At 41.1% G+C, this 26,733-nt stretch overlaps 1 protein-coding gene and 1 long non-coding RNA gene across 14 annotated transcripts in view; one reads left to right on the forward strand and one right to left on the reverse strand.

Annotated features, from left to right (window-relative positions):
• Nucleotides 1–8,317, reverse strand: part of LOC115650348 — a 30,532-nt gene extending 22,215 nt beyond the window's left edge. The window contains exon 1 of the long non-coding RNA XR_004000072.1: nucleotides 8,195–8,317. This is a non-coding gene — a long non-coding RNA (uncharacterized LOC115650348). The remainder of the gene's footprint in view (nucleotides 1–8,194) is intronic.
• Nucleotides 1–26,733, forward strand: part of NAV2 (neuron navigator 2) — a 372,994-nt gene that overhangs the window by 159,329 nt on the left and 186,932 nt on the right. For 9 of the 13 annotated variants that reach the window (XM_030560145.1, XM_030560146.1, XM_030560147.1 and 6 more), the window contains exons 4-7: nucleotides 7,037–7,109; nucleotides 14,833–15,100; nucleotides 16,848–16,916; nucleotides 23,474–23,631. In XM_030560145.1, the coding sequence (XP_030416005.1) occupies nucleotides 7,037–7,109; nucleotides 14,833–15,100; nucleotides 16,848–16,916; nucleotides 23,474–23,631 (568 nt within the window). The remainder of the gene's footprint in view (nucleotides 1–7,036; nucleotides 7,110–14,832; nucleotides 15,101–16,847; nucleotides 16,917–23,473; nucleotides 23,632–26,733) is intronic. The other 4 variants (XM_030560149.1, XM_030560152.1, XM_030560155.1 and 1 more) reach the window with 1 other exon arrangement.

Raw genomic sequence — 26,733 nt, forward strand, 5'->3', positions numbered from 1 at the left:
GGAGCTGATTAAACCGGCTTTCCAACTGCTTTGCAGTGCAAATAACAGAATGTGTGGTTCAGGGTTATTCTCCGAAGTTATTCTGAACAGAATCTCTGACTTTTACATTATTGGCAATAAAGAGAGATTTCTCTCCTCACTTAATTTAGAAGAAAGGGGAGATCGTGACAAAGAATATTTATTTTCCCTCTCAAGTGACAGAAGAAGCTTAGCTTGAATTTGGGAAAAGATGATCACTAGAGCAGTTAAAGTAAAAATACTTCATGCAAAAAGGAGTTCACGTGTTAAGTAAATTACCATGTGCAGCAATTGGAACAACTAAGCAACAAGGATTAATCAGTTTTTATAAAGAAAAACTTTAATTAAATTTGGGGAAGTAGAACTGCCAACCCAGCTCTCCATCCTATTCCCCCTGCCCCCAACCCTGTATAATTTGCCTGAGCTCCCTGCATTTTCCCAAGTTCCTATTTATAACTCTTTATGACAATGTATTATCTGATGACTGTTGAGTTTCTTTATTACGCTGCCTGTTACCAGTGGAGTTTTGGAATCTAGACTTCCCATATAGGAGCAGGATCTTTCAGGGTTAGAATCAGCTGTCCTTTAATTTGTGTTTAGTTTTACAAAATGTCAGAACAAATAAGTATCCTGCATGTTGTGGAACTGGTATTGTACAGCTGACCATGCCATGGACACTTTAATATGCTACATCTATTTGTAAAAATGGATTTGTGTATAGTGTTCTAAAGAGCAACACTTATGGCTTCTTTGGGGGGGGTTACTTTTCTTTTCTTTGGACATTTGATCTGATTGTAACTGTTCTTTTCAAATAGCAAGTAATTCAAATCACATGTTGATCATTGCAGTGTATGACTGTACTCCCATTTAGCACCAGTCCCTCCGCTCTATGCCTATCCAGCTTCAGAAACATCCAATTTCTCCTTTTCCTCTGCTGTGTTAGATGTTGCCTGTGGCGGGAGGCAGAGCAACTGAGAAATCAGAGCTGCCTGCCAAAAGCCAGTGATGGCTCACAGCAAAAAAGAAAATACACACTCCCTTTCGGCAAATCAACAACTTCATGTCAGCTTTGAGGGCTTAAATAATATATGGGCTTTGCCCAGAAGGGTCCCTCGGAGTTCAACAATAAGCAGTCATTGAAACAGTATAATTTTGAGGGGACAGCCAAGTGTGCTATGCTGAGTGTCAGTGCAATGTAATGTCGTTAGATTTCTATCTGTATAAGCTGGTGCTCAGTTGTGATTTACTCAGGAAATTTAGTTCCACCCATGACATTTTATACCTATGTGATCTTGTTACCATGCCACTTCAGAATCCTTTGTGTGTCCATTACTGCAGGTGCAAAACTATATGTCTGCATGAAGCAACAACTGTTTTGCATAGATAGTTTGCATGGAGTTCATAGTCCTAGCAATATTAGTATTCCTAGAAAAATCCCATGACAATTGCCACAAAAGACTGTATTTGCACTTCCTCTATGGCTATGTCTACTCTACCACTTGAGTTCGCAAAACTTATGTTGCTCAGGGATGTGAATATTCCACACCCCAGTCCGTCATAAGCACTAGTGTGTGCAGCGCTATGTCGGTAGCGGAGCTTCTCCCACCGAACAAAGCTACCACTGCTCATTGGGGGTGGATTAATTATGTCGACAGGAGAATTCTCTCCCATTGGCATTGGATGGATACACGAGAGATCTTACAGCAGCGCAGCTGCATTGGTACAGTTATCCCTCTGTAAGCTCTCTAGTGTAGACATAGCCTTAGATACAGAACAAATCTTCGTTAATATCCAGTACTTTTGTCATTATTACAGTGTTTTGATGCTATGCTCAAAATATTGTGAACCCAAACTATTTTATGGGGAAAAAGTGATACATAAACATTTAATAATTAGTTTTTACAATGTGTTAATAGTAGTTTGTTAGGATTTTCAGAGTCTTGTCTTTAATACTTTTTATAGCCAAAATTCATGAAATGTTTATACTGTGTGTCAAGGCACCTCTTTCCTCTTGCCAGCCTTAGCGTTTCTCCCCTCTGGCGATGGTGGGCCTGGGGCAATCAGTCCCACTCAGGTAGGGTTTGGCTTCCCCCTTCGGTGCTCCCTTCGCTGTATCTTGAGGGCAGGCCTGAGGGTAAGCCTAAGGGGTGCTCCTTCCCCACTCAAAAAGGGAAATAGTCCTATAGAGCCAAACAAACCTGCCTCCTCGCTGGGATGGGATGTCATCCTGTTGTTTGTCCTGGGGTGTCAGTTCTTCCCCTAGCCAGCACTCGGGCTTTCCTCTGTTGTATTTTCCAACTCCTTCCCTTCCACTTGTATAGAGTCTTATTATCGTATTTTATTTCCTGACATAAAGGCTTGCTTCTGCTATCTTCTGTAATCAGCCTTTCATATCTTAACATCTTCCTTCTCTGTCAAACTCGGCTATTTCCCTGTCTTAAAGTATTTAGTTTCTTACTCTTTCTTGACTCTAATCCATCTCATTGTGTTCCATCTTATTGTGCAGTTCATGTAATATACCCCATTCATCTGTATCCTATATAATTATAATTATTTACCTCATTTTCTCTTCATACTAGAATTGTGCTGAGAATGGCAACATCTGTATGGATTATTTCCCATTCATTCCTTTTACAAGATTGGGAGTTTGCTTACGTCATGTTAAGCTCTTTTTACAGACTCCGGAGCAAGAATAAAATGGTAACAAGGCAGTCTGCCCTCTTTAAAGTAGTGTCGGTGGGCCCTGGCCAGCTCACCCTGTTGCAAGGCATGGGCCCATAAGATAAATGTTCCAAGGGAGGATCAGGAGTTAAACTGGGAATAGGGGCCAGGTGTTTGTCAAGTGCATAAAATGCTCACCAGGTAAAAGCACTTTGTGGAGTTCAGTCACGGGGGGGGGGGTGGGAAGCCTGGAGTCTTGAGAGACTTGGAAGGAGGCTCCCTGGAGAAGTACCAGAACCCTGGTGAGGGTGATCTGGGGAGGTCAGTGAGGACTCTAGCCTAGCCAGAAGAAGGAGGGCTGTCCCAGAGGAAGAAGAGGATTACAGTGGAGCCCCAGAAAAGAGTGCAATGGATACTAAGTTTCAAGGAGAAGCTGGGGGTCGGGTGAAGCCTATCGTAGTAAAACACAGTCCCAGGAAGGAGGGCTGTGATCACTTTGTCTGAAAAGAGAAGACATTTGAGCCCAGAAGAAAGTCAGCAAGTATAGAATCAGTCTCTGGAAAGGAGAAGCAGGGCATCTTGTGGCTACAGGGGAGGGGGCGCAGATAATACCATTATTTAGGGTTGACAGGGCTGGGAACCCGTGGTAGAGGGGCACATGTGTTTTCTGCTGTGCTACCACCGAGGCAAAAGATGCAATGACCCCTGCTATTAACGGGAGGAACAAAGAACTCATCAGAGCTCCGGAGCTGGAAAAAGAGAGGTCAGATATTGTTGCGTGCCTGGCACAGGTCAGGTATGGCAGATTAGTCGTTTCCTTTTGATTTTGATTACCCCAGAAAGGGTGGACTTTTGAGGCTGGAAAGTCAACTCAATTCAACTCACTTCAGCAAATGAACTGTATTGGAGTCCAAGAGAGTCATTGAAAACCCAGGAGCGACCAAGAGGCAGGTGCAGTGCCACACCATGCCACCAGGGGCCTGCTCTGGGATTGCACTCTACGGGCTGGTCTACACTACGGGGGAAAATCAATCTTAGATACGCAACTTCAGCTACGTGAATAACATAGCTGAAGTCGAAGTATCTAAGATCGAATTACTCACCGTCCTCACGGCGCAGGATCGATGTCCGCGCTCCCCCTGTCAATTCCGCAACTCTGTTCGGATTGGTGGAGTTACGGAATCGATATAAGCGTTCGGGGATCAATATATCGCGTCTAGATGAGATGCGATATATCGATCCTTGAGCAATTGATTGCTACCCACCGATATGGCAGGTAGTGAAGACATACCCTACTACAGGCATTAAGGTTGGAGAGTTATGGAGCATCTGTTCTTCCATTAACACACAGTAAGATTAGTAGGAGTTGTGGCATACATCACAATGATGATAATTAGTAAAGCGTTCAGTGGACCTTATGTGGTTATCCTGATTAAGGGAAATCATTTTAAAAGAAGTCATTGGAAAAAATTACAGTTGGGGGAACCCTGCACTGGAAATTCTGTGACACTAACTTCACAGTGTAGTCTTCCTTGTTACCTGAAAGGACAGATATGTAGGCCAGATTGAGGGAGTGAGGTCTTAGAATCCCCCAGAGTACCTAGGATCTATGAGCGTCATTTCTGCAATTTCCCAGGCAGCCAGAATCTGAAGGTACCAGAGAACAGGACCTCCATGTTGTTTTCTGACCCATCCTTGCCTGCACAGCTCCTGAAGGAGCAAGAAGGGATAACTGTGTGGTATCAGGCATGGAAGGGTAGTTAATACTGCAGAGAGAGAGACCTCTGGCTTAGTTTGCTTGCCTTTAAGGTGGAGGTAATAATAATCCCTGGGGTATTGTAAGGATTAAGTAATTAATGTTTGCAATTTGCTTTGAGCATGGATAGCCTTAGATATGCTCCATATTATTAACTGTTTTATTGCTTACTGGGTTATTGATTGCCTCTTGATTTCTTGTACTGGCTCCAAATTGAAGGAGTCCAGTTCCATCTCTGTTAAGGATTTACCACAGCATGCCAAATGCAAAAAAAGAAAAAAGCCCAGTATTCTATTCCAGGGTCTTCGGTGTGTAAAAGGGTTATACAGATCCCTCTGTATGACTTATCTTTGCTGTAATTCCTGTCAGTTGCTAAACAGGAAACATTCTCATTTATTACTGATTTGTCTTGCCACCCCTATTTGTCCATTTCATCTACCTTTTGCATCTTATCGTAAACCTATGTCGTGAGCTTTCTAGGGCAGGGACTGTCTTATTACTGCTTGTACAGCACTTTAATTGGGCCCACACATGCTACCGTACTCCTAATAATAATCATAATAGTAATAGAGGGATTTTATGGTCTGGAAACATATTTGGGAGTTTGATCCTGCAATGGATCTGCACATGGAATATCCAGTGACTTCTTTGGTTGTTCATACAGAGGTCTGCAAGGAGCCCTGATGGATTAGAATTTGGTTACTCATGCTTGACCTTTTGCATATGGATAGGGTATGTTGCACAGGGCTTCCAGGAAGGGAAGCACGTTACATGTGTCTCTCTACTTTTAGTAACACAAAGAACAATGTTTCAGCTCCCAGGCAAACCACATCAGGCCTCACCTTATGAAGAGAGGATGCATCATTGCAGCTTGGGGCTTCCAAAAAAAAATAAAAAATAAAATAAAAAAGAGGAACGACAAAAGTAGAAAAAATGAGGGCTCCTCCAGGGCTTTGAGAAGGATTCTGTTGATCCTTATTCCTGGGGAGTAAGAGATCCTTCTGAAAATTGACTAACAGTGGCTTCTCAGCCACTGTGTAGACATACTCACACAGTGAGATTTTCAAAAGCACTGGTCATTGGCATAACTCTGTTCCCACTGTAGTAAATGTAAATTTCATCCTTGAGTAATAAGAGCGGAGTCAGGACAACTCAGCACCTTTGAAAATCCCACCATATATCAACTCTGCAAATGTTCTGATGCACACTTTCTCCCTGGTGCACCGCTTTAGTAATACGACTGGAAGGTGATGATTTTCGTGGAAGGAAGGGAAGGATGAATCATGTTCCTTCAGGCCACGGGATGGATATGGGGCTGCTTCACTGAGGCTACTTCAGTCTAGTGAAGTAATTTTTGCAGCTGTAGCACTCCAATGTGGGGTAGTGAATACAGGCAAAATAGGGTTGTCGAGTCTCCACGAATCAAAGGTTAATCTTTAATTATAGATTATGTCATGTGATGAAACCTCCAGGAACAGGTCCAACCAAATTGGTAACCCTAGCAAATAATCATGGCTCCCAAACAACTTGCCGGGGATCCCTAGAGAGCTGGATGTGCATACCCTCTCAGGCCAACTGAAATCCTGCCCCCTCCAACTCAGCACAATTGTACCAGCTCCCTGCACCCCCTGAAGAGGCAAAATTTGGTCCATTGTGAGTAACTGCAGCCTGTTTCCATATGTAATTTCTAACATCCAGGGAATTTTGTGAGTAAACATTTTCTGGATTCCAGCTGAGGTTTCTATTTACCATTCTTTACATTTTACTGCCTCCATGACTGGAAATTTCTGACAGCTGTCTGCTTAAGAGCAAGTGGTAATCTCTCTTCTCCTCAGGCAAATTTGGCACCATGTTTATTTTCAGTATCATGTTTGTTATCATAGGACAAAAATCCTTGCATGTTATATTTGGCCGTCTACTGAGATGCTACGATCATCTTTCTTGGACCTGCGTGGGTAGAGTATTAAGTAACTTGCTCCATACTAATACAAACTAAGGCCAGGTCCACACTACAGTGTTAAATCGATTTAAACAGCGTTAAATCGATTTAACGCTGTACCCATCCACACTACAAGGCACTTAAAATCGATTTTAAGGGGTCTTAAAATCGATTTCTGTACTCCAGCTAAACGAAAGGAGTAACCCTAAAATCGATATTACTATATCGATTTAGGGTTAGTGTGGATGGAAATCGAAGTTATTGGTCCCATTCTTTTACTGAGCTACCCAGAGTGCACTGCTCTGGAAATCTATGGTAGCTTGGAACCATGGACGCACACCACAGAAGTAATGTGCCCTAGTGTGGACGCGTAAAATCGATTTTATAAAACCTGTTTTATAAAATCGATTTTATTAATTTCGATTTTACTCTGTAGTGTGGACGTGGCCTAAGAGGAGCCCTGACCAACACAGTGTTGGTTGTCTAATAACTTAGGAGTTTTCATGTTGTTATGGTTCCAATATTAAGAACCTTTTCTCCACTGCAATGAACAAAGAGGCTTTTTCTGTGATACAAAGGTTGTAGGCAATAAAATGTGACTGTAGATTAAGGTAAACATTTACTACAACGCCTATTCTTTTGTCTCCTTGTTTCTTGTTTAGATTGAAAACATAGATGCATGTCTGAGTTTCTTGGCTGCCAAAGGAATAAACATACAGGGTCTATCAGCAGAGGGTGAGTCAATCTGTCATTCCAAAATTTATCTTGTAATGAGGGACATTATATTTAGGGTTTTTTTTCCTCCATTTAAAAAATATATACATCCAGGATAACTGGAGATTTAATAGGACTTGTGCTGTTGTGTTTTCCTCTCTTCTCCTCATCCACTGTATGAAAGGTAAGTAAAATACATGCTGGACTCAGTGCTGTTAACCATGGGAGGGAATTAAATTCATTCACTTTTTAAAAACAAAACATACACACACACCAAACAAACTAACCTTGCAGCTCTATTTCTAGAGTTCTAGGAATGACTCACTGAAAAACCAAAGCCTCTGTATTTATGGTTGTGACAAAAGCAAACTGTATCTGAAATAGCAGCATGTGAAAAAAGTATAGAATTAAATAACTACAGAAAAATACATCTGTAGTCCTGTGATGCAAACATTTGCTCACATGCATAATTTTACAAGTGCAGTAGTCCCGTTGTGATTGAAAAATAAAGTTATGCATGTGTGTAAATGCGTGTAGGATTGGGGCCTATATTTTTTACCACATTAATGATTAATTGCATCATTGCTAAAGAATCAGAGTTTTAATTTTAATGTGAAAACTGGACCATTAACAGTCATGACTTGACACTTTATGAAACTAGAAATGTTTTACCCAGTTTTCTTAAACAAATGTTTTAGTAGTTATGTCCTGAAACAAAATTTTTTGTTGTTTTTTGTTGGATGTCTATTGAAAGTTGTCAAGTTACATTTTTTAAAAAGAAACTTCTGTTTTGCTGTTCTATTTATTTTTCTGTAGTATGTAAATTTTTACATTTGCCTCTGTAAGTGCATGTAACAATGAAATGAATTCAAATGTTACAAAATGAAACAAAAATAAAAAAATTAGATGCTACTCCCCCAGTTAATCAGTCCACCCATTGAAACCATTTGTCCCCAACCACATTACATTAATAACCACCTACCAGCATGTCATACATCAGGTTTCACCTTACTTTCACTTAAGTATGTTTGAAAATGCAAGCAGGTGCCAACAACCAGAGTAAGCAACAGTTAAGTTGGACTCTGAACATTTTAGGTTACACCTACCTCAGTATTTCCCAGAACAAATAATCGGATTTGCAAGTTCAGGTGAGATGACTTTATGGGTTTAACTTCTCAAATAAGTTTGCTTGCAAGCTTGAGGTTGGGGAGCTGGTTACTTTTGCAAAGTTTTTGCATGTGTATGCGTAACTTAGTTACCTATGTACTTAAAGCTGTGATTTCTCCCTCTCTGCTCATGTTGCTGCCTAAAAAGCAAGGTGAATTTGATAGCCTGTCTGATCATGTGATTGACAATTCTTAAAGAGAAGGGCTGCCGGCCCTCTCAGCTGGAATAGAAAAGCTTTTCTCTCTTGGCTTGACTGCCTGGTTGCCAACAACCAAAATCGGCTGTAAACATTAGTGTGCATAGCGCTGGGTGATTCCCAACTCTTCATGCCAAAAGGATAATTATATTCAGTTTCTAGCTGTCTCACACTCTTAATGAAAGACTAATTGATTACTGTACTTCAAGCATAAATATACTCAGTGGATGAGCAGTGACTACAAAATTCCCGGCTTCCTGCTACCAACAGAACCCGAGTCAGAAAGTTTAGAAACAAGATGCATTTCTTTTAATTTCTAAACAATTGGGACGTTGACATTCCTCCCTTTTGGGGTTATACTGTGTTGTTACATACATTGATAATATGAGACACATACTTTGAAATAAATGTGTGTGAGAAGGAATTCCCCTTTAGGAGAAGTAGATTATCATCTGCAAAACACAGATGCCTTCCTGCAGCCTAAGGGTGTAAGAGGACAGCCAGTGTTGTTTAGAAGGAAGATCCTTAACATGAATGTGGTTTAACTAGAAGCATTTTTATGGTGAGTTTGGTACTCACAAACTACTAGTTCCACATTTGTTCCCCCCGAAAGTGGATTTTCAGTGGAGTGATAAATTACCTGAAATAATTGCTTCCTCTAAGCATAAAGTCATATTTAACGTCCATTTGTTTCAGTTTCAGGGTTTTCCACTGAAGTTTCTTTTCACAGCACTTTACATCTTATTAGACTCTGGCTGTGAACTTAAGACTCTTTTTTGACATGGTTGGATGGTAACCCCTGTAGCTTCAAGTCTAAAATGAAACAAACCATCTCCTATTGAAAATAAGTGATGTTGTTAAAATATACCCCAGATAATCCACAGGGGATGAAATATATGGGGAAACTGTTGAGTACATAGGTTTTCTGACTGTAAAGTACATTCAAGTAATTTAATAAAGATATAGCATCACCCAGTTTCTAGGCATAAGTGGCCAGCAACATTTGCAATGTCCACCAAATGCACCTTGCCCTACTACAGCATATTCAAATATGCCATATCGTAGGGTGGAGAGAGCTAGTGCAATTCCTGTTTCAAACTAAAGATGCTCTTTTGAGATTCAGAAAAGATCTTAAAGGCCCCCTTTCTCCCTCTCAGTCACCTTCATTTCATTTGCACCCAGGACTTACTGTCTGGGGCTCTCCCTCATTGCAATACATGAGGATTTAACTTCCACTTTAAAAATGGTGTGGGTTTAAAAAAATAATAAGTTTATTCATCTTGATAATGATAATGTGCAGAAAGCAGGGCAGCAGACCATTAATACATGCAGTAGAATTCTGACAATATGAGAACAGTTGGCTCAATGTAAACAATCCTTTCCTACTGAGTGCCCTAAATTGGATTCAGACATAGGGAACAGAAGTCATCTTCCCCTCCTAGGAGAAGCTTTAAGATAATGGGCCAAATCATGTCTCCCATTTTCACCCAAATAGTCCCCTTATAATCAAGGGCTACTCAATTGAGTGAAGTGAGTGGGATTCAGCCTAAAGCCTCTAAAAGTGGAAGCCCTGTATGTCCGTATATGATGATAAAACAGAAAAGGCAAACCAGGCTGCTTCTGCACAATAAACTCCCGTTTTCAACCCGAATAAGAGAGACATTTCCATGGATGTTTCACCTTGTGTAACTTTGTCAATATGTTACAAAATCCCAGACAAACCAGCTGAGGTGATGAGAAAACTGTCTTGAGTAAAATTCTTTACTCAGCTAACCTTAGAGGTCCATAGGCTCTCCCACCAGATCACAAACCACTCTCAGCAGAGCCCATTCTCATGACATCTACTAATTCAGTATTTATATATGGTACCTTTCACAGTGACATAAGTCAGTCTCCAAAGGATACAACAGCGCAAACTTGATGGCAGCCAGGGGGATGCCACTAGTGGCTACCACAATAGTAGCGAAATGAATTACCTGTCTTACTCTTCAATGTAAGGGACTAAATATACTACTAAAAAGATTGAAGATTGACATTTTTGGACTTGAAAGCAACATTTAATTTAAACCTTACTCTGGGAGATGCATGTTAACCGTGACGGGAAGCAGTCATCTCATAAAAAACAAATAAAAACATTGAACCCAGTTAAACAATGACATAACCAAACAAGCCAGTAAAGTGTTGGGCACAGGTTGCTAAGATCCCATGGGTCAAATGCAAATAATTGTATTTACTCCCTTTGCAAATGTTCAGCCAGGAGGAAGTAGGAGTTTATAATCAGTTCAGAATGGAAATATAAACTGAAGCCTCCTCTGGATTGCTCTAGAGTGCATCCATTTTTTTCTACACCTTTACTATAAGAAGGAGGTTCACTATGACTGGAAGTGTAATTTGTACTCCTCAGTAAAGTAAAGCTACACTTATTTAAGTGGGCTCCAATGTAGGCACACTCTTATTATTTCTATTACCTTAGGAGCCCTAGCCATGGACCAGGACCCTGTTGTGGAAGGAACGTAGAAACATAGGACAAAGAGACAGTCCCTGCACCAAAGAGCTTACAAACTAAGACCTCAGCTAGTACATGTTAACAAGGGCAAGTTTCTGTGGAGATGTGGAAGAGCTCTTGGCTTCTCTCTCCACTGCCATTTTTCCTCTAGTTACTCATCAGTTTGAGCTTTGTATGCATGCCTATGCTGTTCTCTGGACTGATGCAGGCCCAGTTTCTGGCCTGTTGGAATTCCAGCTCTCTACTTATTCTCACCACTTTCCAAATAGTGTTTCTAATTGCTAAGGCTTTGCAGATTACAGATGCTGTGTATGTGCAGTAGGAACTAATACTTTCTTTGTAGACAGCAGTTGCACCACCTGTGAATTAATAGATTAGCTGGATAGAGATCAACTGAGCAAATTGTGAAGCCATAAAGTGATAAAAGGAAACATTTTACTAGTCTTCAGAACAACCACTATCTAATTTCGGCTATGTCTATATTTTTTTGCCTTTGTACTGAAATTCATGCTTGTGTAGCTAAATTACTTTCAGCTCAACTGCAGCTTGTACTTTGCAAGCAATTTTTTCTTTCTCTTTGATTGACAAGAGTCCTAAGCAGAGTCTGTATTTCTGCTGAGTTGGTTTGAATTTATTGGAAATCTGTCAGTCCCACCTCTTCTTGGTAAATTAAACAATTTTCCTTCTTTCCCTATGGCTAAATCTCCTAATCCGAAAGGACTTTCTGCATATAGGAATATCACATCACTCTTGGCTACTTTCTAATGTTGTTCCCTGGGTGGGATTAATTTTTTCTAGAACACACACAGCACCACTAAAAGGAAAGTGGTAGCAGCTGGCTTTCTGGATAGGCTCTCAGGAGTGTCCACCCATGAAATTTTTGGTCCCTCAGACCTATATTATATGCAGTTATAGTGAGCCTTTTTTTTGATAGTGTCCCCTTTTGTTTTCTTTAATAGCCTATCTCAGCCTCACTTGTTGTTCTGGCTGAGAAGGGATGTAGTTGCCTTCAAAAACTTTTGGTGTTGGGCAGAGAAAGTTTCCTAAAAGTGATGTGAGCTTCGTTCTCCCATGCCAAGGAGCTGCATGTGTTGCCTCTGCAAGAGGCCTACTCTCTGTCAGCCCTTGCATTCAGAACTAATCTGTGCACCTGAATTCTGGTCCATTGTGTAGTGCTACAAAGTGCTCCTACTAAACCACTTGGCTAGCCTATTCTACTCATTGTAAATCTGTTCATTTTATTCTCATAGTGCTAGATGCATTAGGGCACTGGAAAGAAAACTTTACTCAGTATTTTTTCTCCTTCCACATGCAGCAACTTTTTAACTCTTAACAGCTGCAGTATAGTCCTGAGATTTCATTCTAATTGTCCCAGACACTAACATTATCCCTATCCTGTTGATTTACTTCCTTGTTTTCTGTGGATTTTCCTGTTGCCTTGCCACTGAGTCTTGCATACTTTTGTGTCAAGAAAGAAAGTTTATTGGGCAGCTTTTCAAAATTGGAAGTCAAAGCAGTAGGAGCAACAAAGAACAGCAGATGTCACTGCATGGAGATGTCCAATCTACGGATTGGGGGGTGGGTGGGTGGGGTTTCTTTTTTAAACCCTGCATTTCTCTGAAACCAGAACATCTGGCAATATTTTTTTAAAACTTAAAATATAAATAAAGAGCCCTTCTTTTTTCTGTGTGGCCAAAATGAAAGTGATTGGGTTACATGCTCATGCTCTCATAACCCAGTAGGTGTGTTTATACTGACGCAAAACAGAGAAGGGGAATTTGAAATGGAAGTAATTCAGATGGTACTCACTGGCAAAACACAGTGAGGCTGAAGTACTCTCTGTGTGCAAAGTCCAATGACAAACTGCCAGATGAATTACCTCAGTCCATCTTTCAAGATAAGAGAACCAGAAAGGCCTGTTTGAAATATTTTGCTTATTCTTATGCTCCCTATGCAGTTAATGGAAGTTTTTCTTTTACTTCAGTGGAAACACCATTGAGTCCAAAGTCTGTGGGTATAATTTTTCTTGTATCCTGTTTAGAAGATACATTTTGCTTAGACAAATTATAGACAATGTGAAAATATTGTCAAGGTATAGAAGAGGTTTTCTTTGTTCCTTGTTTTCCTTTTCATTGTTTTAAGGGTATATTTTTGTGTGGGTTCTTATTTTCTGTGTTTCTAAGACAATGTTAAAACCAGGTTTCTCTTCTGATAAACACAGCAGATGAGCATGCACTCACATATATCAAATTATACATTTAAAGGCAGGGCTGGGAGCACCACTTATTATTGAGGTTGCCTGACATCTCCTATTATAAGGTCCTGTTTTCAGTTGCTTATCACTTGCTATCATTTGAGCTGCTTATCACTTATCATTTGAGCTGAATTTTTCCTTCCTGAGTGTCTGTCTGCCTCAGGATGAATTATTTTGAAATATTTTGCCAAAACAGTTCAGCTATATCTGAGAACAAGGTGGGGGGGAGGGGAATGTTGAATCAATGTTTAAAAAAAAATTCTGGCAACTTTCAGAGCCCCTATGGCGTGAAGCAGGAACTTGATATTTGGTAAGGTATGTCGTCTTCTGTTCCTGTGAAAACCAGCCCAAATTTGGTCAAGTCATAAGCCTTTAAAAATTGCTGTTTGCACATGCTCAGTAGAGGCTTCTTAGATTTTCGCAGCTATATTTCCACAAGATTCTGTCTACACTTGGGCTAAGAAGGACTTCCCTGCAATTGCAGATTGGGTGAGGTGTGGCGCCTGTGCCCACAGAGCCCCCTCCTGCACTCTGAACCCCCCATTTCCGAACCCATCCCAGAGCCCACACCCTGTCCCACACCCCAACCCCCTGCCTCAGCCTGGAACCCCCTCCCACATTCTGAACCCCTTGGCCTCACCCCCAGCCTGGAGCCCCCTCCTGCCCCTAAACCCCTCATCCCAGCCCCACCCCAGAGCCTGCACCCCCAGCCAGAGCCCTCACCCCACTGCACCCCATCCCCCTGCCCTAGCCCAGAGCCCGTTCTGCACTCTGAACTCCTCATTTAAAAACACATAAAAGACAGCAAAGTGGAACACTCAAAAGTTAGGAAATAACAGTTTTAAAGTTGTCTGTGCAACCTTAATGTAGCCCCTTGGGCATATGCATTATGGTGCATAACCACATACTGTTTTTTCACCACAGGACCCTTGTTCGTGTGTGTGTGTGTGTGTGTGTGTGTGAGAGAGAGAGAGAGAGAGAGAGAATATGCAAGATAGAACATGTGACAATCAGAAACTTAAATGTTTACAAATTCACTGCTAATTTCTTCAGATGTGTTGTGGACACCAGGCCCTTATTGCCTTGTGAAAAGACCAGACTAGTAATTATCTAGTTTAAGTATAGCCACTAATATATGTACTAATTCTGTTTCTTAATTCAAGTATATTAGATTTTCATATTTGAAATAAATTAGACTGACATAATGAAAACAATGCAATTCTGTGTGACTGTGTGGTTCCTCCCCATCATGCACATTGAAGACTAGAACTTACAGCAAATCATTTGCAGCATGATGTTGCTACATTGCATTTGATTTTTTGCATCTTAATTTTGGCTTAAAGGAATTCTTTATTAAAATGCACCAGTTCACAACATGTTTTTCATTTCTAATACATCCACTGCAATCACTGTAGGGGAGAAATAACTAATTTACTTTGTGGTTGATGCCCAATGTTAATCAACTGTGATACCAATTAGTTTTGCAGGAAGTCTGTCGTATCCTAAAGGAATTAAATTCAGGAAATATTATGAACAGCTTGAATGCTGAAATAAGCCATTGTACTGTAAGAAAAAACTAAACTGGTAGTTGACAAGTGACTTTTAAAAAATTGCCTTACAGAAATCAGGAATGGGAATCTAAAGGCCATTCTAGGACTTTTCTTCAGCTTGTCTCGGTATAAGCAGCAGCAGCAGCAGCCACAGAAACAACATCCACAGCACCATCCATCTCAGCAACCTCCAACAGTATTCCAGCAACCAGGGCCTCCATCCCAGTGTCCAGTTGGGGTGCAACAGCAACAGATGCCGGCTTCACTCCAAACTCAGTGCCAACAGCCCCAGCAAACTGCACATCATCAATTAAAAGCACAACCAGAAATGCAGTCAAGGTGGGATGTTTTCTATTTTTTTTTTCTGTTTTAAGGCATTTCAGAAACAAAAACAGCCTCTATAGTAGTTTCTCCTTAGAACAGAAGGTATTTAGTGTCTCATCTTATCAGAAGGTGAAAGTTGCACAGCAATCGATTTCACACCCCTTGAAGTCAAACTAGAAGTAATAATGAAGTTCTGTCTGTGACAGCAATGTTCATTTATACAGGTTTAAAATGCCTGCTACATGAGTAAGCAGGATTTAGTTGGTTTTTTTTAATTATTATTAAAGTGTGGTGGCTTTATTTCTTTTGCTTTATGCTGGCAAAGCATTTAATTAGGTGTACTTGTCAGGCAACAGCACAGTCATTTACACAAAACCAGGGATGGTGGCCTAGAGGACACTAACAAGATTAAGTCTGGACTTTTATATTAAATATATCTTTACAGGGATTCCACTAAGCATGGTGATTTGTGTCTTATATTTTTTTTTATTTTAAGATCCTTGCTGAAGCGTTTTGATAAAAACAAAAGAAATCTCCATTGAGAAATACCTTCACCTTTACTGTTGGTTCAAATCCAGCCTAAGTTTGTTATCGAAAAGTCATTACCAATCTGATAGCTTTTTCATGGCTTATAAGAAATGAGTTTGATGGTCTCACTCTGGTTGTCATTAGACAAATGTCCACATTCCAACTGGCACCTTGTTGGCAATCCTCAAAAAGAGACCAGGCATTGAATGTACTGTGAGAATTAAGCTATCCTCTGATACTCAAAGATGGTCCTTCCAAGTTAGATTTCATGCACAAAAGTGGAGACAGTGCCCATGCTGTACCGATTCTGTGTACTTCCATCTATTGGACTGCATACCCCTGTGAGGGCAATGGGAGTAAAGTGAGCAGGATTTAGCACACTAAAGACATGCTTGTACACCTCTTTTATCTCCTGTTCTAAATATATGGGCACTGATTTGTTTTCAGTATAACACTGCAAATCAGTTTGTAATTTTAAATTGAGTGCTACAGCATGGCTAGTTTCCAAATACCAAAAACCGCACCAGAAGTATAAATCCTGAAGATGAGTCTGGCCAAGTGGGACAGTTGTCAAAGCTTGTTCCATTTTTGGTCTTTCAGCATAAACTGGGCTTTCTTTTTATTCAACAAAACAGGGATTTTTTTTTCTGTAATTGAACATAGCCATTTTTCGTAACAGTCATATGAAATCGTCATAAGCTTCAGTGCAGAATAATTACTGTAAAATAAAGCTGAGCAACAAGAACTTGTTTCTGTGATCCTTTCTCAACACTTGAACATTGGTCTGGTGCCTGCAAAGTAGTTTATGAATTGAATTAAAATCGAAGTAATTTAAAAAAAATCAGTCAAAACCAAACATCTAACCTGAGGATTTGTGTATTGGGAGAGTTGTGAATTGACTGTAGCATGCATTAACGTTACCAATTCGTTCAGTTTCTTCAGACCATTGTATATAATAACAAGTTAGAAAGAAATGAATAATAAAACTTGACTTTGCAGTAACATACAAACCTGGTCAGTTCAGGCTAGTGCTGCACCTCAGTTCTGAACCTAACACACATTATAGAAAATGAATCAAGTCTGAGGAGTTATGCTGGGGGAGAAGCTCTTTGTCATGTGAAACGTATGGGAAAAATTCCCTTTTCTAAAATCATTGGCTCAGCTCAGTAGCGTTTTGTGAATGTTTCTTCTTTGCTCACTCTTTTTCTTCCACTTTTTCTTTCCGGTCGTACAGTGCATCACCCAGGGACTCATCTCAAAGCAAAATCATCCGATTCACTCTCGGTCAGAAAAAGACTTCTAGGTTAGCACTTCTTCCTCTTCTGTGAAGCATGGATAACCCTCCTTTCAAGATTTCCAACTGCATGTTTAGGGTTCATCTTTAAATTATTTGTCTGATGGTTTGTAGCCAAGCATTTAGAATAGCTAAAATATACGCAGTATTAGAGAGCATCCCCTTGTGTTCTCTCTAATACTGCGTATATTTGGTCAACTTTTCTTTTGTTAATTAGGAGAGAGGGTAGAGTCACTCAGGTTCACAATCATACTGGAAGGACATAACGAGAGGGAGCCCACAGGGATCAGTTCTGTGTCCCGTTCTATTCAATATCTTCATCAATGATTTAGATAATGGCATACAGAGTATACTTATAAGTTTGCGAACGATACCAAGCTGGGAGGGCTTGTAAATGATTTGGAGGACAGGATTAAAATTCAAAATGATCTGGACAAACTGCAGAAATGATCTGAAGTAAATAAGGTGAAATTCAATAAGAACAATTCAAAGTACTCCGCTTAGGAAGGAACAGTCAGTTACACACGTACAAAATGGAAAATTACTGCCTAGAAAGGAGTGCAATAGTGCAATGCTGTTGCAAAAAGAGCGAACATAATTCTGGGATGTATTAGCAGGAGTCTTGTAAGCAAGACGTGAGAAGTAATTCTTCCTCTCTACTCCATGCTGATTAGGCCTCAGCTGGAGTATTGTGTCCAGTGCTGGGTGCCACATTTCAGGAAGGATGTGGACAAATTGGAGAGAGTCCAGAGAAGAGGAACAAAAATGATTAAAGGTCTAGAAAACATGATCTATGAGGGAAGATTAAAAGAAATTGGTTTGTTTAGTCTGGAAAAGAGAAGACAGAGAGGGGACATAACAGTTTTCAAGTACATAAAAGGTTGTTACAAGGAGAAAGGAAAAAATTGTTTTCTTAACCTCTGAGGATAGAACAAGAAGCAACGAGCTTAAACTGCAGTAAGGGAGGTTTAGGTTGAAACACGAGGAAAAACTTCCTAACTGTCAGAGTAGTTGAGCTCTGGAATAGATTGCCTACGGAGGCTGTGGAATCTCCATCATTGGAGATTTTTAAGAACAGGTTAGACAAACACCTGTCAGGAATGGCCTAGATAATACTTAGTCCTGCCATAAGTGCAGGGGACCAGACTAGATGACCTCTCCAGGTCCCTTCAAATCTTATGATTCTATGTTGGCAAGAAAATAATGGATCTTGGTCATTCTTGTGAGCTTTTCATTTTGAAAAGGGAAGGTTTGAAAAGTGAAGATTTACACAATTCTTTTCATTTCTACACTGTTGAAATTACTAATGTCAGGACTAGTTTTCTCTTGGGTAATAAAAAATGGAACTTAGTCAAGTGTGTCAGATGAGACAAAACAAATATTTCATCACTGGTACTGGACTCCCTGTCGCCCTGTAGCAGAGAACAGCTAATCTCACTGAAAATGAGTAATAGGTGTTTCTGTCCATTTTGTCCTTAATCACAGCTTGACTTGAATGCTAACCACTATGAGCAACCCCTCACAGCAGCACTTAAAAGGGCTGCTCTAATTATTACTAATACCTTTGGTATTAATCATAGACTTTCTTGTGATTAGTATTACTCTTGATATTACACCTCTACCCCGATATAACGCGACCTGATATAACATGAATTCGGATATAATGCGGTAAAGCAGTGCTGTGGGGGGTGGGCAGGGCTGCGCACTCCGGCAGATCAAAGCAAGTTTGATAAAACTCGGTTTTGCCTATAACGCAGTAAGATTTTTTGGCTCCTGAGGACAGCGTTATATCGGGATAGAGGTGTAGTATGCTGTCATGTGCTTAATTAGGAATTCCACTGTAGTTCTGCATTAACTATTGTAGTTTATTTGACATTTTTACTCATCTTGTCCACTAACCAGCAAATTGTATCCCTTTCTGTAATGTGGAAATGTAACCGCATTACTCCTGTCCTAAAATTTGGATTCACGTCCCCCACATTTTGTATTTTATTTGGTGAAGGGAAGGTCTCGGCATCAGAAAGATGTTTTGTGCTAGAACCCATATTCTGAACCACCTTTTAAGTCTTATTGAGTCTCCCTACTCTGTTTCCTGCCTAAGGCCTTGGCTACACTGGTGCTTTACAGCGCTGCAACTTTCTCGCTCAGGCCTTGGCTACACTCACACTTTACAGCGCTGCAACTGGGGTGTGAAAAAACACCCCCCCCGAGCGCTGCAAGATACAGCGCTGTAAAGCGTCAGTGTAATCAGGGCAGCAGCGCTGGGAGAGCGGCTCCCAGCGCTGCACGCTACACCCGTAAGGGATGTGGTTTACATGCAGCGCTGGGAGAGCTGTCTCCCAGCGCTGCCGCTCTGACTACACTCACACTTCAAAGCGCTGCTGCGGCAGCGCTCCCGCAGCACTGCTGGGGCAGCGCTTTGAAATTCCAAATGTAGCCATACCCTCAGGGGTGTGAAAAAACACCTCCCTGAGCACAGCAAATTACAGCTCTGTAAAGCCTCAGGGCTTGTCTACATCAGAAAGTTGCAGCGCTGGTGAGGGAGTTACAGCGCTGCAACTTTGAAGGTGTACACATCTGCAGGGCATCACCAGCGCTGCAACTCCCTGTTTGCAGCGCTGGCCGTACTCCCGTTTTGTCTCGGGTGTAGAGGATCCAGCGCTGGTGATCCAGCGCTGGTAATCCAATGTAGACACTTACCAGCGCTTTTCTTGACCTCCGTGGAAGGAGGAAGCGTCTGGTAATCAAGCTGGTCTCCTTTCCCGGTTTGCTCTCTCGTTCCCGGAACCCCGAGCAAGCAGGTCTCCTTCCCTGCGGTTTGCTGGGTGGCTCCGGGAACACGAGAGCAAACCGCGGCGAAGCGGGTCTCCTTTCCCGGTTTGCTCTCTCGTTCCCGGAACCCCGAGCAAGCAGGTCTCCTTCCCTGCGGTTTGCTGGGTGGCTCCGGGAACGCGAGAGCAAACCGCGGCGAAGCTGGTCTCCTTTCCCGGTTTGCTCTCGCGTTCCCGGAACCCCGAGCAAGCAGGTCTCCTTCCCTGCGGTTTGCTGGGTGGCTCCGGGAACGCGAGAGCAAACCGCGGCGAAGCTGGTCTCCTTTCCCGGTTTGCTCTCGCGTTCCCGGAACCCCCCTTGAAGCCGCCCAACAGCGCTGCAGTGTGGCCACATCTAACACCACTTGCAGCGCTGGTTGCTGTAAGTGTGGCCACTCTGCAGCGCTGGCCCTATACAGCTGTACTAATACAGCTGTAACAACCAGCGCTGCAAAATTTTAGATGTAGACATGGCCTCAGTGTAAACAGTGCCCCAGCGCTGGGAGCGCGGCTCCCAGCACTGTAAGCTAATCCCCACAGGGAGGTGGAGTACCTGCAGCACTGGGAGAGCTCTTTCCCAGCGCTGGCGCCGCGACCACACTCGCACTTCAAAGCGCTTCCGCGGGAGCACTCCCGCGGCAGCGCTGTACAGCTGCAAGTGTAGCCAAACCGTAACACTAACTTGACACCTGAGATGCATCAGGTTCACCCTCAGGCATGGTTACAGTCTGAGGCCTTGGCTACACTCACACTTTACAGCGCTGCAACTGGGGTGTGAAAAAACACCCCCCTGAGCGCTGCAAGATACAGCGCTGTAAAGCGTCAGTGTAATCAGGGCAGCTGCGCTGGGAGCGCGGCTCCCAGCGCTGCATGCTACACCCGTAAGGGATGTGGTTTACATGCAGCGCTGGGAGAGCTCTCTCCCAGCGCTGCCGCTCTGACTACACTCACACTTGCTTTGAAATTCCAAATGTAGCCATACCCAGAGTTAGTTCACATATTAGCTAGCTAAAGGTGCTGAAGAGCAGTAACTGAGAGTGTTCTCTTAACTTTGTACCTGATCTCTGCTAACAAAAAGCCAGCAGGTCCATTCTGAAACTAGATTTTTCCCTACAAAGGCTATGGCTACAGAGCTTACAGCTGTAGTGTTGCCATAGTCAAAGTAGCTATATTCACTTCCAAAGTGTCCTGGGCAAGTAAAAAGATATGTGCTTAAAACAAAATTAATCAGATAAACACACATCAGGAATCTGATGGAAGGATAAGTGCTTTGACAATATATCTGCTTCCTAAGTGTTTATTCTTACATGTATTCTCTATTTTATACATATTTATATAACTAGCAATTACAATAATGACTGAATTGACAACCTGTGCTCTCTGCTGGTCAATGTGTTTGTGCTGTCCCCTTCACTTTTCTGAGCAAACCATTTTGTTCCAATTCTTTACAGCACTACTGAGGACCGTTTAGGAAGAATAACTCTTTTCTCATCCACTAATCCTACCAGAAAAAAAAAAAAAGTAGGGAACGAATTGTAAAATAGTCCAGTAGCTCTATTGTGGGGGTTAGAACATAGTAGTAACAATGTGGAGTGTTTCTTTAGAACAAACTGTCAAGTGATGTAGCCTGAAGGCTCTTCCTGCCTGCAAAAGACTGAATTCAACATCTATTAAATAGTATAGGCTCTGCATGAACTCTCTTGCCCTGCCAACTTCAAGGAAAACATCAAAAATGGGACCGAGAGCCCTAAGTGTTCATGTTTCCCATCTTTTCTCCTCACCACCGTCTGCCTCTTCATTTGTAGCCTTCTTTTCAATAGATAAAGTATTTCAGGTTGTTCTAAGTTTAATTTGTCTTTGATCGATGCCATATATAATTTTCTAGCATCCCCTAGTGTTGAAACTGGCTGAGGTTCTTCATGAACAGTTGAGAACTTAAGGCGGTTGTCTGGGATACAACAAAGTAAACCTCAAAACCCATAATGTTATGTGCCAGAGGCTGTGGTAATGTGAATTTATAAATACAATATTTTTGTTTTTAGTGGTGCCCATATATTTTGTCCTCCTCTGAGCTTTGGAAGCATGTGCATGCATGTGTTAACATTTATGCTTTTCCCTTTTTTTATTTTTTCATTTCCCCTTCACTAATCTCTGAAGAGTTAGTTGATTATGAAAGCAGTGTTAAAGCCCCCCTCCCAACTTTCCAGTGCTAATGGTGGTATAGATGTAACAAAGATTTTGCACATTGAATCTCCCATGGCAGTATTCCATGAGTAAAGTTTTACTACACTATGATAATAAGGGTTTCTGGATTAGGCTCATTGGTGGTACACTTCATTTAGGTCACAGTGATTTTATAGACAATTTTTTTTTTTACTTACACTGAAAACAATGAAGGTTGAGAATAGCTCATGTCTTTCAATGTTGCCACCATACATGATGTGAGCAGATTCTGGTTTTTAGCCTCAAAAATGAAGATGTCACACTACTTTCGAAGGTACTTGAAAGTCTCAACAATTCTCTACAGGTATGTACTTTGAGGGCATTATTTCATATTTTGTTTTTCCTGTATTTCATTTATTTAGATTCATAAAAATGTGCTGTACATACATGAAGACTATGATTTTCAAGAGTGCCTCATCTGAAGGCATGAGAAGCCCATATCTTATTCAAATTCACTGAGAGTTGGTCATCTAACTCCATTGGGCTTTTTTTAAAAATACCAGCTACCCCTAAAAAATCACATAATAGAAGAAATCATTCCCATCATCCTATTCTAAAACCCAGATTTCCTCTCCCCAGAAAAAGCCTGATAAAGCAGATAAAGGCTGGATCAAAAAGGAAATGCATTCCAGTGAGGACCCTTTGTTGACAAAACATGACTATAAGCATCCTGCAGTTTAACCCAGGGGGCTGTTCAGCTCCTCAAGCTCCTCAGCTGATCCCACTGCTGTGCTACTACATGGGGAGAGTAGTGGTCTCCGAGGCAGCCAGAATTCAAACCTTAGAAGGTTTTGTAGATCCAAAAATAAACAATATTAACCTTCCATTGAAAATCAGTTGGTAGCCAGTTCAGTTCCCAGAGCACAAATGTAATGTGTTCCCTATAGAGAAATGCCAGTTGCTAAGCAACAGCCACATTTTTGCCCCATTGTCTGTTTCTGAATTGGATGTAGTCCTATGTAGAACGCATTTCAGCAGTCTAATTTAGGAACATAAGGCCAAATTTTTTTACACCAGTTTTACAGCAGCATAAATCCATTGAATTCACTGGGGTTGCTTCTTGTTTACACTGGCATAAGGGAGACAAGATTAAGACCAAGGGCTATAGCACTGAAAAAGAATGATTGAGACCTGATTCTGCCACCTTAGATTGAGTAGTACTTCTAGTAGTCCCATTGAAACCAACCAGACTACTTGCCAAGTACTGTGCTAATCAACTTAGATAAGGGTGTCAGAACTGGGTTCTGAATGTTTTAAATCCGAAAATCACATCTTGGAATAGTACAATATCCAGTTCAAGAGGTTTTCCTGATGTAAAGCAATTCAAACTACTACTGTAGTCACTGTTATGTATATTTTTATCCAGGATATTTTTGTGGTGGCTTGGTTAAATTCCTTTAAAAACCCACAAAATTCTCTTGCCTTGCTCCATTTATTCTCGGATTACACATGGTTTTCATTTGTCTTTTCCTGTTCCAAATTGGTGGTTTTTCTTATGAGTACGTTATCCTGTTTTCTTATTTTTCTTAACAGACTTCCAGGTCCCACCACGAGGGTATCTGCTGCAGGCAGCGAAACCAAAACTCGTGGGTCTATCAGTGCCAACAACCGGCGCAGCCAGAGCTTTAACAACTACGACAAATCTAAACCTGTTAATCCACAACCACCTCCATCAAATAGCAATGAAAAAGGTAGGTGCCATGAACCTTTTGTACTTCCTCAGATTTGCTTTGCTTTGGTTTTGTTCAGTGGAAATGGAGTACAACTGGAGCTCCAGAACAGATGGAAACATCTCTCTGATATGTAGTCTGTTGCAAGTACAGGGTCAGATCCTAGGGCCCTTGCATAGCTTTCACTCAATCCTTCTGTAGCACACTTCCACTTAAACCAACAGCACTCCCTCTAGAAGGACTTAATAAAAACTGTGTCTGAGATCCTTTTCCCACTAAAATTGGTAGGGTTGTTTGCTGTCAATTTCAGTGGAAATAGATAAAGTCACTGGGGGTGTGGCTGATAGGTATTTAACAAAAATAGGTGACCAAAAAAATGTGCCAGAAGGAAATACACTTGAATGAGTAAGTGGCAATCTCATGTATGCACAGGCATTTTTAAAACAAGACTGGAGAAAAGCTTAGTAAGAGTCAGAGTAGGTACCTGCATTTGAGACCTCCCCAAAATTTGTTTTCCTTTTAAAACAGTCCCACTGCTAGAGATGTGCCTCTCTTTTTCCTATGGCCCTCTATGGTTCCATGCTTGCAGACTTGTCTTGAGGCCTGAGATAAAACTGATTGAAGTCAATGGGAATCTTTATATTGACTTCAGTGAGCTCTGGATCAGGCATTCGTCAGTGCATGCTGCATAGATGAGGATTTCTATTAGCAGTTTGTTTTGACTTTACTGTACATTTTCATTGTTCCTAGCCTACTACAGTGCTTTGTCATCTTTGTTTCTGGATAAATTATCTTTCAAAATAATTCCAGCCACCAGTCCTTTATTTTTCTTGTTAACAGGCATCTCTAAGCTATCACAACATGTAACAAGCACTCATGCTTGATATCCCATTGTATTACCTTCTGAGCTTGCTGTATACATAACAGAGAAAAAGCATAATGCGAGGAGGCTCTCTCAGTGGTGTTAAACTTAAACTTGATAATGAAACAGTTTAGTACTAAATATGACTGTAGTGATTCATACCAGGCATTACGTTTCAGCATGAATTTAAATATATTCCTCGTACTGAGGAACTGTAAATAAGTGTGCCTTTTATTTAACGACTGTATGATACAGCTCTTGCTTAATAGGTCAATACTAGTTTTAGGTAGAAAAGAAAAATATTCCTTCTTGTTCTTTAAAGTACTGATTCTTTTTCCTCTCCTGCTGCTGCAATTCCACCTCTCCTTTTTGGTTCTTCACTAGTCTTCCTGCTGTGTATCTTCCCACTGTGTCAGTTTAATTTTCATCTCGATCTCGGCAGCCTTTTACAAGAGGGAGATCAGAGGTTCATGTTGATACAATCTACAGCTCTGCTTCCTCCTGTGACCTCTTTCCCTATAGAAGGAGCTGAATGAGCTTCACTGATTTAGAATGTTTATAAACTTGGGGAGAGGGAAGTTACAATATTTTTAGATTTACTGTTTTCTTTGCATTCACTGAAATAAATTATCAATTGTTTGTTCAGTCACAAAACACTCAATTTCCTACTTTGTAACTAATTCCTTATAGACCACTGCAATATCAGTACTATCAAGACATCATCTTACTGCTACTAATTGTGCCATCCAAGATCCTACTTGCTCAGGTCCATCTAATAAGAGCAGACAGCAGTTAACAGCTTTGGGACTAAGGACTCATGGGCAACAATTCTGACCTTACTTAGGCCTGGTCTACACCTAAAACTTAGGTATCAGAGGGGTAGCCGTGTTAGTCTGGATCTGTAAAAGCAGCAGAGAGTCCTGTGGCACCTTATAGACTAACAGACGTTTTGGAGCATGAGCTTTCGTGGGTGAATACCCACTTTGGCATGCATCCGACGAAGTGGGTATTCACCCATGAAAGCTCATGCTCTAAAACGTCTGTCAGTCTATAAGGTGCCACAGGACTCTTTGCTACTTAAAACTTAGGTCAACCTAACCATATTGCTCAGAGCTGTGCAACGTAGTTTGGTTGACTTAACTCCCACTGTAGATGCAGCCAGGTTGATGGAAGAATTCTGTCAACCTAGCTACTACCTCTCCGATAGGTGGAATATTAAATTAACAGAAAAACCCCTTCCATCTATGTAAGAAGCATCTACAATACAGTGGCATAGCTGAAGCTCCATAGCTATGCTGCTATAGTGTAGACATACCGTTAAATAGGAATTAGATCCCATTAATCAGACAGGGCAGAATTGGGGCCATGGTTTTGATCTGTAGCTGTTCCAGTGATTCTCTGTGCCCTTGGGCTGGTCATTAGAAGAGACACTTTCTAAATGGTAACTGTTTTGGGTGCCTCAATTTTGGGGTGCCTTTGTCATGATAAGGGGATGTCTCAGGCCCAAGAAGGGAATAAAATTCTTGTTTGCTGTTACAACATTAAACAGTTAAATGTGGTCCCGAGTTTCATATCAATTTATCACTGGCTTACTCCCATTGAACCAACCACCAATAAAAATGTTTATAACCTTTTCTTAAAGACACAGAAGAAGAAAAGCAAACAGTTAAAGCATTTGAAGTGTAAAGTATTAAGTGAGGCTTTCATTTTAACAGTATTCCTTATTCTCTTTAGCTGTAAAAATTCTTTTATAGGGAAATCTGTTTGACAGTCTTATAGATGGTATTAAATATCCTCTTGAGTAGGAAAAACAAAGTTTAGTTGAGATGGTTTGGAGCTACTGCTCTTCTTGAAGTCCAATCCTGCTTACTTTAAGACAAAACAAGACAAATGCACACAAAAGGTTAGAGAAAAGACAGATAGTAAATGCAGCTCCTGATCTTTGGTGCTGATTTTCATTTACAGCTTTGCTGCTGGAAAAACACAGGCCAAGCACATGGACTTATCAGACGCTCTGAGTCCTGGCATTAGGATGTTTATGATGATACTTTTAGTTGCCTTTCTGGTTGTGGCTCACAGCAGTTTTACTAAGGTGGAGTTGTCTTGGCTGACTTAATCAGACTTTTATTATACAGAAGGCAGCAAGAGAAAGATAGGATGGAGAAGAAATAAGGTGAGGAATGAGAATAATACATGAGGCAGGGAGCCCAACTTTCAGGTTCCGTTCATTATTTAGCCTCAGCTGGTGGAGGTGGTAATGC

The sequence above is a fragment of the Gopherus evgoodei genome, chromosome 4 (assembly GCF_007399415.2).
Source record: "Gopherus evgoodei ecotype Sinaloan lineage chromosome 4, rGopEvg1_v1.p, whole genome shotgun sequence".
NCBI lineage: Eukaryota > Metazoa > Chordata > Testudines > Testudinidae > Gopherus > Gopherus evgoodei.